The sequence below is a fragment of the Corvus moneduloides genome, chromosome 1 (genome assembly GCF_009650955.1).
Source record: "Corvus moneduloides isolate bCorMon1 chromosome 1, bCorMon1.pri, whole genome shotgun sequence".
Taxonomy (NCBI): domain Eukaryota; kingdom Metazoa; phylum Chordata; class Aves; order Passeriformes; family Corvidae; genus Corvus; species Corvus moneduloides.
Window position 1 is genome coordinate 63,080,290 of NC_045476.1, and position 17,967 is coordinate 63,098,256.

Below are 17,967 nucleotides of genomic sequence, written 5' to 3' on the forward strand. Positions count from 1 at the left end.
GCAGTACAGCACATCTTGTGTTTTGTGGCCAGATCTTTTGGCAGCAGCTGAGAGGAGGCAAGGGCTTCAAACTGAAAGAGGGTAGGTTTTGATTAGGTACTGGGAAAAAATTCCTTACTTTGAGGATGGTGAGGGACTAGAACAGCTTGCCCAGAGAAGCTGTGGATGTCCCAGCCCCAAAGGCTCGATGGGACAGGCTGGATGGGGCTTTGAGCAACCTGGTCTACTGGAAGGTGTCCCTGCCCATGGCAGGGGAGCTGAACTGGATGATCTTTGAGGTCCGTTCCAACCCAGGACATTCTATGATTCTGTTATTCTGAGGGTCTGCAGCCTTGGACTGCAAGAACATCAGGGGTTGGCAGCACAGCCAGTAAGAATGAGGAGTGAATGAATGAAGGAAGGTGTGTTTTTATTTTGTAAGAGGTGAAATGTCTGTGCCAGCTCTGTGTCCAAGATCCCCAGATGTAGCCATACACACAAGATACATGTACAAAGTAACTTCAAACATAAAAACTGTTAAAGCCATCAAGTGTTCTTAATAACTTCAATATGAAGCACTGAAGTGCTTTTCTAAAGAGAGGTGTCTTCCAAACTACGAGCATAGTTTGAGTTTTCTTTTCAAAAACAGTATAGTTCTGTTAAATTAAAAACTCCCTCTGTCAAATATGTATTAACAAAAAAAAAAAAAAAGAAAAAAGATACAGGGAAAATCTATACAATAAATTCTGAGCAGATGTCTGGGTCTGTCTCAGAGAATTAAATGCACTGATTTTTTGTTTTTGTTTTTGTTTTTTTTTGTAGTATAACAGTCTTAGGAGATACTGCAGCAAAAATAATGCAATTTTCCATGTTGTTTTCCTACTCTTTCATTCTACAAAACCAATAATAAAAATACCTACTGCCAACAAATCCAGAAGGAGAAAAATGCCCTGTTTTTCAATAAAATAGTCCTCTCCAATGTAACATCCAATGACACAGGACCTTAAACAGAAATAATTTCACTTATGTAGAAACACTTCTATGCTTCAGAACATTCTACAACCATCTCATTTATTTTGCTGAATTGCATACCATTTGGTATGCAATGTGCTTCATACCTTCAGGGAGTAGAAAAATCATGTTTCACGTGCCTTTTCATTTACACCTATAACTAAATATACCCTGCTTGACTGCTCTTTCTTCTCCTGCAGATGGCACATCTTCCTTGAAGCAGCCTAAGAAATTTGGCAGGTTCACAATGAATTGGAGTATGTATTTAAACTGAAACGAACTCAGTAAACGAGCTTAAAATTTAACCAGATCATGTCCCTAATCTGGTTTATTGTAGGGCTGTGTGAATATTTCTGCCAGCAAAATCAAGGGGGTGAGTCAAGCAAGACTTTTTTTTGGCAATGGTTTGCTTCTCCCAGATTAAAATAATCATATAGCCAGCATTCATGCTGGTTTTGCTTCCTTATTTCCTCAGCTATGATCATTAACAGAGAAACTAAAGAGATCTCCTGCATCAGTATTTTCTCCCAGCAAACATATTCGGTTTTCAAGTATTTACCAACCTCTGCCTTAGAACAAATTAACTTTTTATTTTCCTCCTATGTATTGGCAATCTTTCTGGCCCAATATAGCCAGTTTACAAACAATTCTTATGCTTACACAGTTTTTTGTTAATATTGGTCTGTTCTTGAGTACTGTTTACTTCTCTAAAGTTATTTACAGATTCTAGCCATATGCATCTCTTAGAAAGTCTTGAGTAGCTCTGCATGTCAGGAGGTCACTCAGTGCAGGGAGTGAGGCTGTCATACTGAATCTATATTTGGAACATACTGCATGTAAGATTTTCTATTTCATTTGCATCATTTTTAATTAGTCAAATTTTATTAAGAATTTTTGTACATTGTAAATAGAAGAAAGGCCTATATGTGCAGAGAAAGATCATAGCACTGCAGACCTAAAAAATACAAGAGTTTTTCCGAGTTACTGATGCAAAAATACTTCACTAACCACAAGCAGTCGAGTGCACTGAGGAGGAGACAATTGTGGCCTAATCCACTATATAACTTCTTTGGATCCATCTTAAAGAATGGGATAAGTATAGCAATTCCTTCACAGCTGAAGAGTTCCTGTTGAAATGTTAATTAAAGCAATGTTTCTTAAGCAATATTTACTAAATGTAAACATGTAAGAAAATACAATGGAAACTGAGAAATGTAAGTATTTATATTGTCATAAATTTGGTCCACAAAAGCAGGACATACTCCTTATACACAAGAAAAAGAGATTTTCAGTTTTTCCAAAGTGCTAATTCATTTCTTAACACACTTCCATATATCAGTTTCAAAATAATGTAAATTAAAAATCAAGTATCTTCAACACTTGCTAGTGGATTTCTGAGTGTTTTTGCATTTTAGCTGTGTCAAGAAACATGACTTGTTAACAACAGTTGACACCTGCTTTTAAATTAAAACAGAAAAAAAGTGTCCCTTAAATGAAAATATAACATGTTTTGGCAATGTCTGCACAGTATAAGGTAGAAAGATACATACCTTTCTGTGGAGATCATTATCACAGAGAACAGACAAAATAAATAAGGTATCAGCTTGGATTTCCAGTAGAAGAGTACTTTCCTTCTCTTCAGATTTGTTTGCTGCATACTTTAAGATGTCTGTAAATGGATATATTTTATATATATGAATGCCCCTATACACAATTCAAAATTCTATTACAGCTGTTGCTTTTTAAAAAAACTCAAATTTACATGAAAGGATTTTTAAAGTAAGTTCAGTTTTATCTCCTGTGTTTTTATAACAGCTTACAGAAGTGCAGCACTTTGATGCTGCAGTTTCACGGCCTTTACTCTTGGTGACAGAGTTAAGGACAGCAGTTTGCACTGATTTCTCCCTTGTTCAGACTCTGTGCTGCCCCTTGTATTGTGCCAGTGCAAGGAATTCAGGGACCTGATGTGAATTAAGGAACTCTTAGAAAAAAAGACAACAAACTTACTGGTTCACTCTATTGTGCAGCTTCACAAACGTTTGTACTGACAGTGGAAATGTGGGAAAGACATGAAATACCACCATTGCTGAGAAAATCTGCCTTGGAGCCACTATGTGAAAGAGGGCATTCATACACAAAGCTCCCCTAGGGTAAGAAAAGTTACTTGATTCTGATATGTAAGGTATAGTGTTAATTTTGCTTTCACTAAAAGCTGTAGGTTTCCACTGAGTTTTCACTGGAGTTCAACTGAGGCTATAAAATACTTCATTTCTAGGCTTTTCATTAGAACATACTCTTTGAATTCCAAAGGATCTTTCCTGTTTTGTTTCCTTCAGAGTACTGAAAACTTTCTGTTACTGTAAGAAAAGAACTTAAACCAGTTTGTTTTGGAACTTAAACCAAAATTTTACAGTAGGTATGTGTTACTGAACAGGAAATGAATGCTCTAAAATTGCAGGAGCAGTGGTTAAGCAGTTTTGTTCTGCTTTTTTTCTTCATGTTTTTCATACAAAGGCACCTTGTTATTAATTTTATTCTGCACTAAAGAGGTGTTGTGGAAAGCAACACTGTAATAGATTTAGGTGGAAAAATACTCGTGGGCTGGAGCTTCTGGGGGCTACCACTATGAAAACAAGATGTAGCAAATGCAGCAACATAAAGCGAGAAGGGGCAGCTTTTGCTCTGAAATTAAACACCTAGACTTTTAGAACTGTCTGTTTTGCTTAATTCATTCAATGGGTGTTGAAACGTAAAAAAATTTAAAATAAAATCAGTTACATTTTGGATTAACTGGTAGAGGTTTTTTAGTTTTTCAGCAGTCAAAGGAATAACACACTAAAAACACAGCACACAAAAATACATGAACATTCTTAGTGTCAACAGAAATGTACTAATTAAACAACAGCAATACAAATTGTGCTTTACCCAGTAGCTGGCTAATTGCTCCCTGGTCACACAAATTAATGTTCACAGCATCATCATAAAGGGACACAACAAATCTCAGCACTCGGAGGCCATAGCGCATTTGTGCAAGTTTGTTGCCACAACCACCTGTTCCATGGAAACTGTTACCTTGACCAAAGAAAGGATCTGTGGAGCAACATCAATGAATAGTAGTTTTTGCAGACAGTGTATGTTCAGAATGATAATGTGCTCAGGAAAAATAAAACCAAAAAACACCCCAAAACACAACAACAACAAAAACCCCCAAATCCCTTTGAAGTTAGAAATTACTCTTGTTTAAAACCATCTAGTAATATGCCTTTCCATGTATGACTATACTTTTTACATGCATAAGAAAGGTAAGATTTTGGTCAACATTTGAAATTATTATACATTTTTTAACCTTACTAGGTTCACGAGCAGTTTTCAAAACTCAAAATATGTTCTTTAGCATGACATTTAATAGCAACATTTTGATCTCCATTCAACCCAAATAAAAATCTCTTCCCAGGAAGACATACCAATTTTATTATGAAAAATATCTATCCTTAGAAATCTGGTCAACAAAACTGAGTGCCCTTAGTTATCTTTTTGCTTAGCCCACACTCTGATCTGATGCTCAGAAGCCAGCTTTAGTCCGCACCCTGTCTGTCTGAGTTAACGTGTCCTGTCTCATGGCAGGAATTACTGGTCTCACTTGGCCACAAGGGAAGTTCCTGGCTCATATAAAACACAGACAATAGAGGTGTTTGGCTACCCACACAGATGGAGGAATATCAGTATAGCGGTACACAGGGAAAGGGGCACCAGCTTATCCATCAGCAGAAAAAAAAAGGATGGCTGTTTGTTTTTTTGGAAACATTTCATTCCTAAGTGACTTATCGAAAAACAATCATTCTGACATCATGAGTTTTACATTTTCCTTTCCTGCCAAATAAAGTAAGTTCAGCTGAACTGTTTTGAGATTACGTGTGTGTGAAAGCCATGAGCACCCACTGACCTTGGCCTATACACCATTCTAGGAACACAAGGAGAAGAGTATTCGCTTGGCAGGACAAATATTTATCTACTAACACAGGAGCCACTGAAGCTAAAACAGCAATTGCATGAAGCTGTAATTCTTCATATTGAGCAGCAGACCACTCATGAAATCCAGGCCTTTGATTTGGTTTTACATAATAAAGTAAAGCTGGCATCACATGATTTTCACTGAGGAGCTGCAGAGTCCAGAAAAAGAAAAAGAGAGAGAGTTTACAGGTTTCACATACAAATAAGAAAAATCTAAAGCATGAGTCAACTTTATCTGTCCTACACTAACAACATTTTTTTTTTTTGAGAAACTATGTCATGAACACTGCAAGTACAGGCAAATTCTTTTTATATTCTGTAGATTTCCCACAGACTGTGGTTTGTTAAATTTTATTATGTTCTTCTGGTATATTTCAATAATGCTCTGCAGTCACTTGTCAGCAATTTTCCTAGCACGGTCCAAGTTTGTAACTTTCTAAAACAGAAATTGTATGCTGCTTTCCAACAGCAGGACTTGGTCTGAAGCTATGTATGAATTCCTGATTTGGAGAACAGATAACTTCACTGTACTGGGCTATGCCAGATGGACAGATAAGTAATATTTTTGTGATTCCTTTGTCTTTGTCTTTTTTTGTTTGGTTTTTTTTTTACTTATTATTTCTGTTCTATTACAACTTACCTGTGCAGCAGATGGGTCTTTAGATAAGATTGCTATTACATTAAATAGTAACTTCTTCATCTCAAAGTCCTCATAAGAGTAGGTAAGTTTAAAACCTTTTACCAAGGGATTGGGAAGTCTAACTATGAAGGAAATTGTAGATAAGTTACAAAAAAATCATAATTAAAGGCAAAAATTGTGTAATTATGCAGTATGGGATCTCTTACCTTCAGTAAATGTTGCAAGTACTATTAACAGCTCTGCAAATCCACTTTCCTAACAGGCATTCAAAAAACATACATTAATTACATTAAATTGCAGTGACATTAGGACTTCTGATTTAATTTTGGTTTGGCATTCTTCTTCAGAACACGGAATTTAATGTATCCTATGGCAGAATTTTATCAAAGAAGAGGTCAACCATTTGGACATTATACAACAATAACTAACTGCAGTCCTAAGGGTACAATAAAACCCATGTTTCATTCAGTACAAGTCTGAACTTCTGTGGGGAAATGTATTCACTACTATAATCTAACACAAGAAACCCATATTCTCAGTGCTCTTAGAGCTGTGTTTTTAAAAATGCATTTGTTCATGTTTTACATCAGGGTCATCAGTACATACAATTTTGTGGCTTCAGTTATGCAGACCAATACACTTCAAGTTTAATGCATTTACAAGTAAACATATAAAAACTGCATGTATGGACAAGAAGAACTTGCCAATATCACACATGAAAAGCTCAGAAAATAAAATCTTGTAAATCATAGCTCCTAGAGAGCTAGGAGAAGGGCAATAATGTCTAATATAACTACGGATAAGACCAAAGCCAGGAACCGTCTATGCAGGACATTAGAGGCAAGACAGTTTTGTTTCTGAAGCAATTAACAAACACACAGTTTTATTCTAACACAGAGAAATAATTATCATTATGAATTTTACATATATTTTAGTTTGGTTGTGATGAGAAAACTGTTTTCCTTTTTAAAGGCTCAGATTCTTATGCTGATTTTTGAACTATGTAAAATACAAGACTGACTTTTCTGAAGTTGCTTGGATAGTATATTAAGAAAAAAGGAACATTCTGAAGCAAATTTCTCTAGTATGATCTATAAGGCAGGATTAAATGGTAATATTAACGTTTTTCCTACCTGATATTTATACCTTGTAAAATCTCTAGGCAGGCTGAGAGTAAAGAACCTAAATTGTTTTAATATTTTCTTTGTATAGAAACAATTTTTCTTCCTTTTAGTATAAGGAATTAAAAATACATATCCTGTTTACTTATCTTGTAGGAAAAAAATGCCCTGTTTCTACAGCCAGATAAACAATTTGAATGTTCTAGACATCAAATATGTTGCTGCTCTAGTACAACAGACATTTCATACTAGTTAGTGTTAAATGAAAAGCTTGAATGAAAAGTCTGTAAGATTCATTACAGACTACAACATCTGTTTAGTAATACAGCCAACTGGAAAACTTCTATTCAAGAAGAAAGTAATATATTCCTGAACAGCCAATAGATCCACAGGGATTTGACTGCTTAATTATTCAATATGTTTGTCACAACTTCATTTGAAGTTCTAAATCTTAACTGTAAAACAAGAGACTAAAGGAATATTAACATCTATAAAAAGTTAATTTCTCTGCAGGTTTCTCATAAAAATTCTGGGATATTACAAAAGAATGAGTCATCCACATTTCAGGCAAGTCATGGTAGTGCATTATGTGATGTAGTCTTTAGAAGAATTTATGTGCCTCTTATTAACTGGATCTAAGTAATTATTTTCTCAGAATCTTACTTAGAGCTCCTGAGCTGATTTTTGGACAACCCTTCTTGTTCCCAGTTATGAGGCACACATTGAATTTGGGTCATATGAATATAGTCTACATCTTCAAACAACAAATGAGATTTAGTGCGAAACTCATTATAGGAGAATGGCACGTTCAAGACTCCGTACAAGAATTCAAGAGTTAACATTAACTTTTGTACATAAATAACGTTAATGCGATTTTCTAAGTATTAAATAAGGTTGACACTAGTAGTCTGGGCTAATGACCTACAGATTTTAATTCTCTTAGAGGTAAAGACAATTGCAGAAAGAAAAAATGTTTTCTTGCTCAGCAAACCCAAGAAAGAAAAAAGCTCTGGAAACACAGTAGGAAAAAATATTAGAACCCTAATGGGGAAGAATACTGAGCCTACGACAGCACAGGAGAAGAGATTAGTCTCTGGAATACAACTCTAAATACTTACAACCATGGGCACTGCAGGGTTTTCAGCTACTAATGTGGCAATCACCAAGAGGTCATTCCGTAGCTGATAATCGCAGCGCCGGAAGCCATGCAGGAGAAGGTCTACAAATACTTCTTTCAAAGCACTTAAAAGAAAATGAAATGCATTTTAGCTTTCCTTTGATATTCTAATGTTAGACAGCTCCATGTATATGAATCCTTATTCAGAATCATACTTTTCAAAGCCTTAGGGTTTAACTGCAAGTGAAATTACTTAAAACTTTATTATGAAATGGACTCTTTTGGGTACCACTTGACATCCAATTTATTCATATATGCAAGATGCATGTATTAAAAATTGCACCTTCCACTGTTTGTTTTGTAATTAATTATTGCAAAGACACAGTATTTACTCAACCGTGGAACTGGACATTGCTGAATGATGATTGAGAAGAAATATCTAATCTTAAATACTTAAAACAGTCTAACAGGAAGAACCTGTTATTTACTCCAGCAGAGGATCTAGAAATAAACCTTGTATATCATGGCATAGAAATTCCTTCTAATTTTATAACATAAGCATTTCAACATTGAAGGAATACTAGCCTGTTGAGCCTAACGTGAGAGCTTGAAAATGCTGCAATTAACTTTTTTATGGTATAAAGCAACAGACAGGGTTATTTCTCCTGCACTGTGCAGCAGAACACCTTGTTCTTGCCCTATAACAGCAACAACTGTGTTAATACTGAAAACTTAGTGAGGACATGTAAGAGATCCATTTGCATTTCTCTCAGTCAATTTCAAACAAAATGGTACACCACAGAATACTTTAGATGTCTCCAAAATTACAACATTAATTCATAAAATACTCTATGGACTTACTGTACACATTCCAAGGTACTGAGCTGATTAACAACGTCTTCTTTTGAGGTGTTTTCTAGCAGGTTCCATAGGATATCTGAGGAACGGAACACCAGCTGTCCTGAGGGATCAGCACCATTTAGATACAAACAGAGCCTGCTGGCTGCTTGGGCCTTTACCATTAGTCCACAATTTCTTCCTGAAATTATGAAAATACGAGTAATTAATTCTCTGTAGGCCAGTAATTGTTTCAGGCATGTTCACAGAACAAATGATCTAGGATCAGTGGTAATGAGATTATTGAAAGAACAGTTTGTACTAACCAGAGATGGAAAGATGCTGGAGAGCTTTGAGTACCCACAATTTCTCAATAAGTTGATTTTCAACTAATGCTAGTGACAAAACAAGAGTTTCTGCTAATCCTCCTACTTCAGCCATCTGGATTTTATAGCTTGCACTTGTTGGCTGGTAACCTGCATATAAAATAGCTTTAGTTATAATGCAATAAATACTCAGAATTTTGGTTATTTCATAAAATGTTCATCCTTTCTCAGGAAAGAATTGAGAATCAAGTACCATATTTCAAGCAGTCAAGAAAAAAAATCCAATACACAAGACCTGCTTTTCTTGTATCTGAATAGTGCCTAAAACATATCCAACAGACTCACTCTCAAGCAGACTTAAATGCTACATAAATTAAATGTTTCTTAGGATTTAGACAATGAAAGCAAAAGCAGGGTTATAGAGGTGAAAAACTTTCTTCAGTCATGCAGGAAGTTGTTGGTGCACAACCTAGTTCTCTTTGGTAGCCTGTTCACTAGAGAATTATTGCATTCTATCATCATATTACTTAAAATAGGTGAATCCAAACTTTGATTTACAAGGTTGACTTTTTAATGTGTCTGTTTTTACTTTTGTCCATGCATATGCAAATCTGTATTTTATTACTGAATTATGGGGAAGGTGAAACATTGAGAAAATGAATTTATATTTATAGATGATAACTCATGAAATTAAATTTTATCTTAAGCAGCTTAAATATATATGTGTGTGTATATATATAAATATATGTATGTCTAATGTCATGAAGTACAAGCTTGATAAATACAGATAATGCACATGGTGAAATGAGATTTAACTAAGCATAAACTCTGATAGGCTCCAAGTTGATACTACTTTACAGGTAAGAGAACTCTGCAGGGTCGAACTTTGGCAAGATTTACATATATTCTTAGAGATGAAATATTTGACTTTAAAAAATCACACTGAAACACATTCTTCATTTTAAGATAACATATCTTATTTTCCAAATCAGAAGAAGAATAACATTGCTCAATTACATTCACTTATCCTGATGGAATTATTTACAGATACAGAACTAAATGTACACAGAGCTACTTGCAGGATTTGAGTCTTGTTCATAAGGTAAAAACAGATTTGGATGCTTTCATAATTCTAGAATTTTGAAAGGGCTGTAGTAGCTGCAGCTTCTTTAGGCCTCCTAAAATAAATGAAAACTTGTAAGAGGGCACAGGACTAGTATCATACTGCGTGAACGCAGCAGGGGAGCACATTGACATCAAGCATGCTCCTTGACCTGCACTTGTAAGCCAGACTGTGGCAATGTTCACCTGACGTTTGGCTGCCTATCCATCCAGTGCTGTCTCAGAGCACAGTGATGCTGTGCCCCTGAGGGAGGGGATCCGTGACTGACTTCACCTGACAACAGTCTCTGGCACCATCTAAGAGTCAAAGGAATTATGTAACAGGGGATTCTGACCATGCCTGAGTTCATGCATAGCCTCTTTCTGTAGAGACAAGTCACATGATTTATTCAAACCTATGCTCAAATGTGTCCATATAATACAAACTCAATCAAATTTAGAGAGGCTCAGATCTATCCCTCACAACACAAGTGAAACCAGAGCCGCTTCTCTCCAGGCTACATATAAGCAAGCAGAAAACTACATTTCTCTTCTTATAATTCTGATCCTAACTACTTTTTTTCTCCCTCCGCTACCCACATTTCAGAGATCTCATATCAGTTCACAGTTTCTGGATGCTATTTAATGCTAATTCTGTAAGTGTAAAAATTAATTCCTTGTACAATAATAAACTTCTTTCAGATTTAGAGTATGCACCTCTATAAAAACATGTTAATTGCACATTTGCCAATTATATATATGCTATATATTTAATATATGAGATATAGCAACCATAGTTAAAAAGAAAAATTCATCGATAGCTAATTAAAAGAGGCACTTCAAAGTAGCTGGGATCACTAAAAAGTAAAAATACTGTGCTTTACCTGAAAGTAGTTTTTGTGGTAGCTCCATATTATAAAAGCTAACAATACACTTACAGATTTGTATTTTAACTTGAGAGCTTGGCACTCTCATCAAGTAACCTGTCAGAAAGAGAAATAAATGTAATTTACACACTTTTCAATTTTTTTAGAAAGTATTCTTAACACAGTATCTTCTTTTTACAGCACCTAGTATTACCTTTGGTCATATCCCCTACAAATCTGTAATCTAATGCAAAGTTCATAAAATATTCAAGAGACAGAGACTCCCACACCAGAGAAGACAAAGGGGTATTAGAGGAGTAGTGTAAGTTTAATCAAAAAGTTACCTTCTGTTTCATGGCTACAGAGACTTAAAAGACGCTGGATTTTATTCCAGACGTTGTGGAATTCTGAGGAAAGCTACTACACCAAGCTGTTGTCAATCATTACCACGTCATCAAAAACTCTTCTTCTAAGCAGATATGATATGAAATAAAGGGAGCATAGAAAGAGATCTTTCTCACAAGAGAATTTCATCTAGAGCTAGCAGTGTGTAATATGAATAACATACACAATCTTTCACATTTTAGTGTCTTTTTGACATGTAACTCTAAAGAGAACTGTCAGCAACTAGGCGGTCATTCTGCTTGGAATTTGTGAAAATAAAGACTTCTAAAAGTCTTTTTTAGACTTGGATTTGTGAAAATAAAGACTTCTAAGAGTCTTTTTTTACCCATTTCAAGGATATTTCTTTCATGTGTGACAGGCTGATTGGGCTACCTTTCTATCATTTATGTCTTACTATTAACTGAGCCATATTATCACTCTTGCTCTATTCTGAATCCTTTTAACCTACAGTGCTTACAGGATTTTCTTTGAAAATCACAAACGTGACATGAAAGAAGATGTAAAAGGATCACAAAAAGATATTTTGGCATTTAGAGGTCCAGTGACATTAAGACATGACTTTGACACCTTTTCCTCCACAGCACTCCTAAAAGAGATTTCTGAAAGACAGAAGCTCATGGCTCAGATGCAACAGGAAGCTGAAGCCAGAAACTATTGCTCTTAGTAAGGCATGGCATTAAACTGTCTTGTACATTGCCTTTGTAGGTGATAATTCTCAGGCTTTTGGGTTTTGAAGGTTTGAGCTGGAAGTCAGGAGTTACTGTTTCTCACTTGTGTCTTCCATTTGGTTTCAAAGCAGCAGGAAGGATATGTGTTCCTCACATCCCAGGTTTCAGTGTTTACAGTAATACCCCCATTCCTCAGATCAAAATGAAATGAAACAGGCTATATACAGGTTTAATTCTTCATCTGTACTGATAAAGTATTTTCATGTAGCTTTTGACACTGATAAATAGATAATTCTGCTAGCCAATCTACAGGTTAGCTGTAGAGCAAAGTAAAAATTGTTTCTAATACTATAAAGCACAGAGGATTGAATGAATAATTTAAAGAAATTACTGACATTTACTAAGGAGTAACAATAAATTAAAATCCTACTAATAATACAGTTGATTTTATTGTAGCATAATAACAATTTTATTGTGGCATATCAGGTTACACTCACCCAGGTGTGCAATGGATTGTGAAACTTCAACGGAATAGTTTATTTCATCAGATGATTTCTTTTTTTGAAATGGTAACCTGAAAAATGAATTTTTAAAATATTACAGCTATGCTTTAATCAAGTCACCAGAAAAGTTCAGCAGCTCTTCTCTTCTTCCTTGATAGTTTTTGCAGAAAAGGACACTTTTTCCAGGATGAACGCATTCTTTGCAATGCTGATTCTACACTGAGAGCTTCACAATCTGCAATTACATGTTGGCAATTAGTGGTACAAATTCATAAATAATACCTTCATAATTCAAATATGATGCAACAAGATGTGCTGAATAAACAAATGTAATTTAAATGTGGAAGACTAACTACAACCTAGACACTGCCAGGCTACTGCAGAGCTAGGCTATGTACAGACATGTGCAGAGGTGGAAAAAAAGGGATCATATCTCTGGGCAAGACCTCTTGAAATGGATAAAAGTAAAGCAAATAAACTGATTCCAAGTAGCCCAACAACAAATTTATTTTTAAGAACCGAATATTAATAAATCCTCAGTAACATATTCAAAATATTCAGATATGACATAAACATGTAAGTGCTAAAAACTGTCTGACAGTAAACATTACAGTATTATGCTAAGGTCTCTGCAGCACATACTGTAGAAGCAGCTTTCCGGTAGGTTTACCTCTGTAAACACTGCCAGAGAAAAAAAAAAAGAAGAGAGAAAATAATGGAAGAAATGTTGGGGGAAGCAGGGGAGGGAGAAACAAGACATTAAAAAAAAAAATAAGTGGGAAGAAGACAAGTAAATAGAAGCAGTTATGAAACAGTGGAATATTTTACTGGAGAAATTAATGTATCTGAAAATGAATCTAAAAAAACCAAACCAGTCCCTGCCTCTGGTTAAAGGAGTCTCCGTCATATGAAGTAGTAGTGAATTGTGGTGTAATTTCCATAGTACAGAAATTAAAGCAAAACCCAAGGGTGCAATTTTCCAAAATATATTCATTGCAGAAACCACAATTAATGCTGAACTGCTCTAACAGATGAAAAGCCTCACAGCTGCATTTTATCGACTTTATACACTCATTCTCAGTTTTGTCACGCTTCTACCAAACACCAAAGAAAATTAAACTCCGTGATGTACCTCCTCATTCCCCACTGTGTGGCAGCAAAGACAAGCAGTACAACTGAGGGTGATGAGGGAACTAAAAGATTCAGCTGAGAAGTTCTCTGTTTATTAAGCCTAACAGCTGAGAGGAAGCTATGTAAAACTGTATTTGAATAACTGTTTTACTATGCCACTAATTTTCTATGTGGCAGTTTGTTTTTTTTTTTCTTCCTTATTCTCCCTAAGTTTTTAAACTCACTTAAGAGCTTGTCTGAAACAGCAAAACACATCTCAGTACTACTTAGCTGCTGAATCTTTTGAGGCCAGCAGTCCCAGAATGACTTAGGCAATAAGACACCTTGGGGAACCTTGCTTCCAAGCAAGCTGGGGCCAAGTACAACACAGTTTTGAATTATGTAGCATCTAACTGCATAGATGCTGAACTATTAAAATGGGCCCCTCCTTCAAGTCAACAGAAATTGGACACAAGTAAAAGACAGTTGATGAAAAGGAAGGATGATACAATGGATACCTTGCAGATACAGGTGCTTTGTAGATAGATACTGTATGGATATGTCAGTTGCCTTAGAAAAGGTATAAACATGTTAATAAGCAGTGTTTAAGTCCCTAAAAGAGGGGCTGAGGTACTTACCCAAATAATAGAATAAGTTCACATAAAGGCTCAGTGAAAGCTTCTTGTTCATTCATTTTTTCTGCACACAGGTTAAGAATTTTGGTAATTTGTGCTACATTCTTAAGGGGCTTTTCATGTAAAATTAAGGAAATAATATAGTTGTACCACTATGAATCAGAAGAAAAAGCTGAAAACTGTGCTCATCACACCTCAAAGACACAATCAAGAAAAAATAAGACCAATGCTTCCAAAGTTAGGTGTTTAAAAGAAGTATGTGAGTCAAAACTTAGGCTTTTTGAAGCAGCCTTACTTTTACATAAGTACAACTTTTGCAAATCTGACTTAGCTGTCTTCTTAGCTAAACTCACTGGAAGTTCAGCACTAAATTTCTAAAAATGAAGGATGAAAAGTTTTACATCACAGTGTCAGATTTACCTATCTAAATTCTGAGACAGCCTTGTGATATTTAAATTGTTTTCTACTCTATTCCCAAGTGACTAACTGAAGTTTGAAAATCTGGACCCAAATACATATTGAGATTGAGGCACAAAATCAAAACTGAACAAATAACTGAGACTGAGAAGTTACTACCATTCCACTGACTCACAGAAACTGCTTTTAAGTACACAACTCAGCTGTAGTGTGATGCCTTAAATCACTGTGCAGTTATCTGAACTGTATGAAATTAATCACATTTTTCTGTATGCTGACACCCTTCCTAGTACTTCTCATTATTGGAACCTTTCACTTTGTAATGTAAACATGAAAAAAAGTTAGTCTGACTTCATTTTTCCTTAAAATGTCTCCTTACTGGAAGTCATTGCTTTTTTATCTGCTGTTTCTTAAGTAGTGGCAATTATAATGCTTTTCTATTCTGAATTGAAAGTACACCAGTTACATTTCGGCCGCTGTACAGGTGAGAACCCTCTTTTGAATTTTGTGACAAATGAATATAATATCCAAGAATCTTGCCATCCTAGCAGCCTTGGCTGTGTGCAGACAAGAAGGCTAGTGGTGAGGATGTATGTGGATCATCCCTATTCTCCACGTGGAAGCATAATACAGCATCAAATACTTGGCTGAAAAGTCAGAGCATTATCATACATAAAACACCATGACTTCAGAATTCTACAGTGGCAAAAAGGATACAAGTCCATTTTCAAAATGCTTGACTACCTTCTTGAGAGTTTTCAGCTGCTCTTTTTCCAAATCTTTCTTAAGTAAAAGAATGAAAAGCAGGTTTTAATTGCAGTTTGCCCTAGAACATTAAACGATTATGTTTATCCCCTTTTAAGTTTAAATGAAAGTGCAAACCAGATTAAAAAGTTTACAAGACACAATGAAATTCTGAAAGTGCTTTGCAGCAGGATTAACTCCACAATGAAGCCTCATTTCTAAGTATGAAGTCTGTTCTCTTGTAACTGAAGAGGCTTTTAAAAACTCCTGTTCAAACGTGTGGAGTCCTCTTAAATTCTTTGGGATTCTTTGCAATGCAACTAAGAAAGTCAAACCTATGTCACCCACAACATAAATGTGTAAGCATGTAGATCTAAGTGGCTTAGAGTGCTCTGCACCACTAGGAAACAGCCTTCAAAGCTGAAAACAACTGAAGTGAGGATATGTCAGGGTGTGTCAGCAATGTACAGCATTCATCTCAGCTCTCCTGAGCACCTGCAACTTGAGGCAGGCCAGGCAGCCGTTTCAGGAATCTACAAGCCCAGAATCCTATGGGCATTTTATCATATATCTTACGCTCTATACAGAAGCGGTAAACAATATCATCTGGCACTTTTTTCTTCAGACAGCAAGTTTATTCTATCAGTTCTGTATTAAAAAAGGGGGAGAGGGGAAAGATATAAATACTTCTCTGTGGGGAATTAATTTAAAATGTGCTAAGTTTAATCAAGTTCTTGTTTAAGAGTATAAATTATCCATATTTTGGATCAAAATTATTTGATAGCTTAGTGAATTTAATCTGCCAAATCATCTTGTGGAAACTAAAAATCATCTGGAAAAAGCCCATGAGATGCTGCTTCTCCTGTGTGCCTAGGTAGTTGTATTTATTCTTCAACATTGACCTTTGTGCATTTCTCCTTCATTTAGAATCACCTCCCTGGAGAACTGTTAGCAGTTAACTCGGACAATTACATGAATTCATGACATACTTTCAATAAGGTTGTATGTATATCTGTTTCCCACTGTAGGTTTCAGTACTCTAAAATTAGCAAACAGGCTAGAATTCTTCACGTCTAGTTGTTGAATGCACATGCTTTTGTCTTTTTTAAGTGCCCGTGTGATCTCTTTCTCTGCGTATTTTTAACATAAACCCAGAATTGGCACAATTTTTTTATAACAATTATCATCTCCAGAAGCATTCAAATACCAGAAGAAATACTCAGCTTTGTGCTCTGTAGCTCCAGTCACCTGTGCTGGAGTTTATTCAGGGTGGGTGCACTAAAGTAACTGTACATAATATTTGTCTAAGCCCCATTACTGCCTGTGTAACTGAGATAGCGAGGTACCAGGGTTACTTACTGAGTTATCAGGGTTACTTACTGAGTCCGAACTTTTGAGTAGTTTGATGACGTGATCCAGATCCACCGATCTCAACTGGGTATCCTGAAAAAGCAACGCTTTTAACTTTTTTTTTTTAATTTTAAAATTTCGAGATTTTGCTTTTAAGGTTTTTAAAATGTGAAATAGCCGCGTTAAACCAATGTGAATTTACCCGGGGACAGGTAAATCCAGGCTGTGTGCGGAGTACAAAGCGGGGCTTGTTCTCAGTCCCAGGAAGCCGCCAGGGCAGGGCAGGGCAGGGCAGGGCAGGGCAGGGGTTCCGGGCCAGCAGCAGGGCTGGCGGTGCCCCTGCCCGCGGGAGAGCTCACCTGAGCGGCGTCCGTGGTGTTCCTGCGCCACTCGCCGCCGCTGCGAGAGGGGCCGAGAGCCGGGGAGCGGGAGGGGCCGAGAGCCGGGGAGCGAGAGGGGCCGAGAGCCGGGGAGCGGGAGGCCGCCCGTGAGGCGAGGGGCTCGGCCGCGGCCAGCGAGGCCATGGCGGCCCCGCCGTTGCCGTGGGAGCGGCGCGGCGCCTCCTCCCGGCGCCGGGGCCCGGCCCGCCCGCACCGCCGCAGCCCGCAGAGCCCGCCCGGCCCCTCCTGCCTCGTTCCGCTGCTAGGGCTCTGCCACGACCCCCGCGGCTGACGCCCTCCTCCACCCTGCCACAAAGTCACTTCGTGGGCTGTTATCTGTGCACGCGACCTCGGCGAGAAAAAGCACTTCCCCACCCCGTGCGGTGCAGAGGCTCGGCGGCTCCCACATGCTGTGGAGCTGGAAGGGAAGAGGCTGGTCAATCCCTAAGAAATAATCATGAAAAAACTCTCCAAGAAAGATCACCATGACAAGCCCCAGACAGGAAAGCACTCCCTTGAGTAGCATGGCAGCGGGGCAGGGGGCGAGAGGAACCTTTTCTCTGCATAGACCAATACAAAAAAGTAATAAAGGCAGGGACAGAAGGGTAAGGGGATGTAGATATGTTCTACTTGCAAACAGCGAGCAGCTGTTTGAGGCTTAGTTGACAGCTGAGATTCAAGGACAACACAGCGCTTGGTGGGCTTGCAGGTACTCTTCTGGACTGCTCACTTTAGCTGCCCTTCCT

At 37.1% G+C, this 17,967-nt stretch overlaps 1 protein-coding gene across 23 annotated transcripts in view; it reads right to left on the bottom strand.

Moving 5' to 3' along the window:
• The window catches only part of LOC116445715 (metalloreductase STEAP2), an 81,407-nt gene that overhangs the window by 38,063 nt on the left and 25,377 nt on the right, over positions 1–17,967 (bottom strand). For 8 of the 23 annotated variants that reach the window (XM_032112646.1, XM_032112630.1, XM_032112639.1 and 5 more), the window contains 15 exons: positions 16,872–16,934; positions 15,465–15,526; positions 14,334–14,443; positions 12,580–12,656; positions 11,028–11,126; positions 9,043–9,192; positions 8,741–8,918; positions 7,881–8,004; positions 5,848–5,896; positions 5,642–5,763; positions 4,934–5,150; positions 3,916–4,080; positions 2,541–2,659; positions 1,999–2,117; positions 900–981 (listed from right to left, as the gene is read on the bottom strand). In XM_032112646.1, coding sequence (XP_031968537.1) covers positions 900–981; positions 1,999–2,117; positions 2,541–2,659; positions 3,916–4,080; positions 4,934–5,150; positions 5,642–5,763; positions 5,848–5,896; positions 7,881–8,004; positions 8,741–8,918; positions 9,043–9,192; positions 11,028–11,126; positions 12,580–12,656; positions 14,334–14,443; positions 15,465–15,526; positions 16,872–16,934 — 1,736 coding nt within the window. Of the gene's footprint in view, positions 1–899; positions 982–1,998; positions 2,118–2,540; positions 2,660–3,915; positions 4,081–4,933; positions 5,151–5,641; positions 5,764–5,847; positions 5,897–7,880; positions 8,005–8,740; positions 8,919–9,042; positions 9,193–11,027; positions 11,127–12,579; positions 12,657–12,685; positions 12,821–14,333; positions 14,444–15,464; positions 15,574–16,871; positions 16,935–17,200; positions 17,405–17,967 lie in introns of those variants that run through there. The other 15 variants (XM_032112701.1, XM_032112758.1, XM_032112735.1 and 12 more) reach the window with 14 other exon arrangements.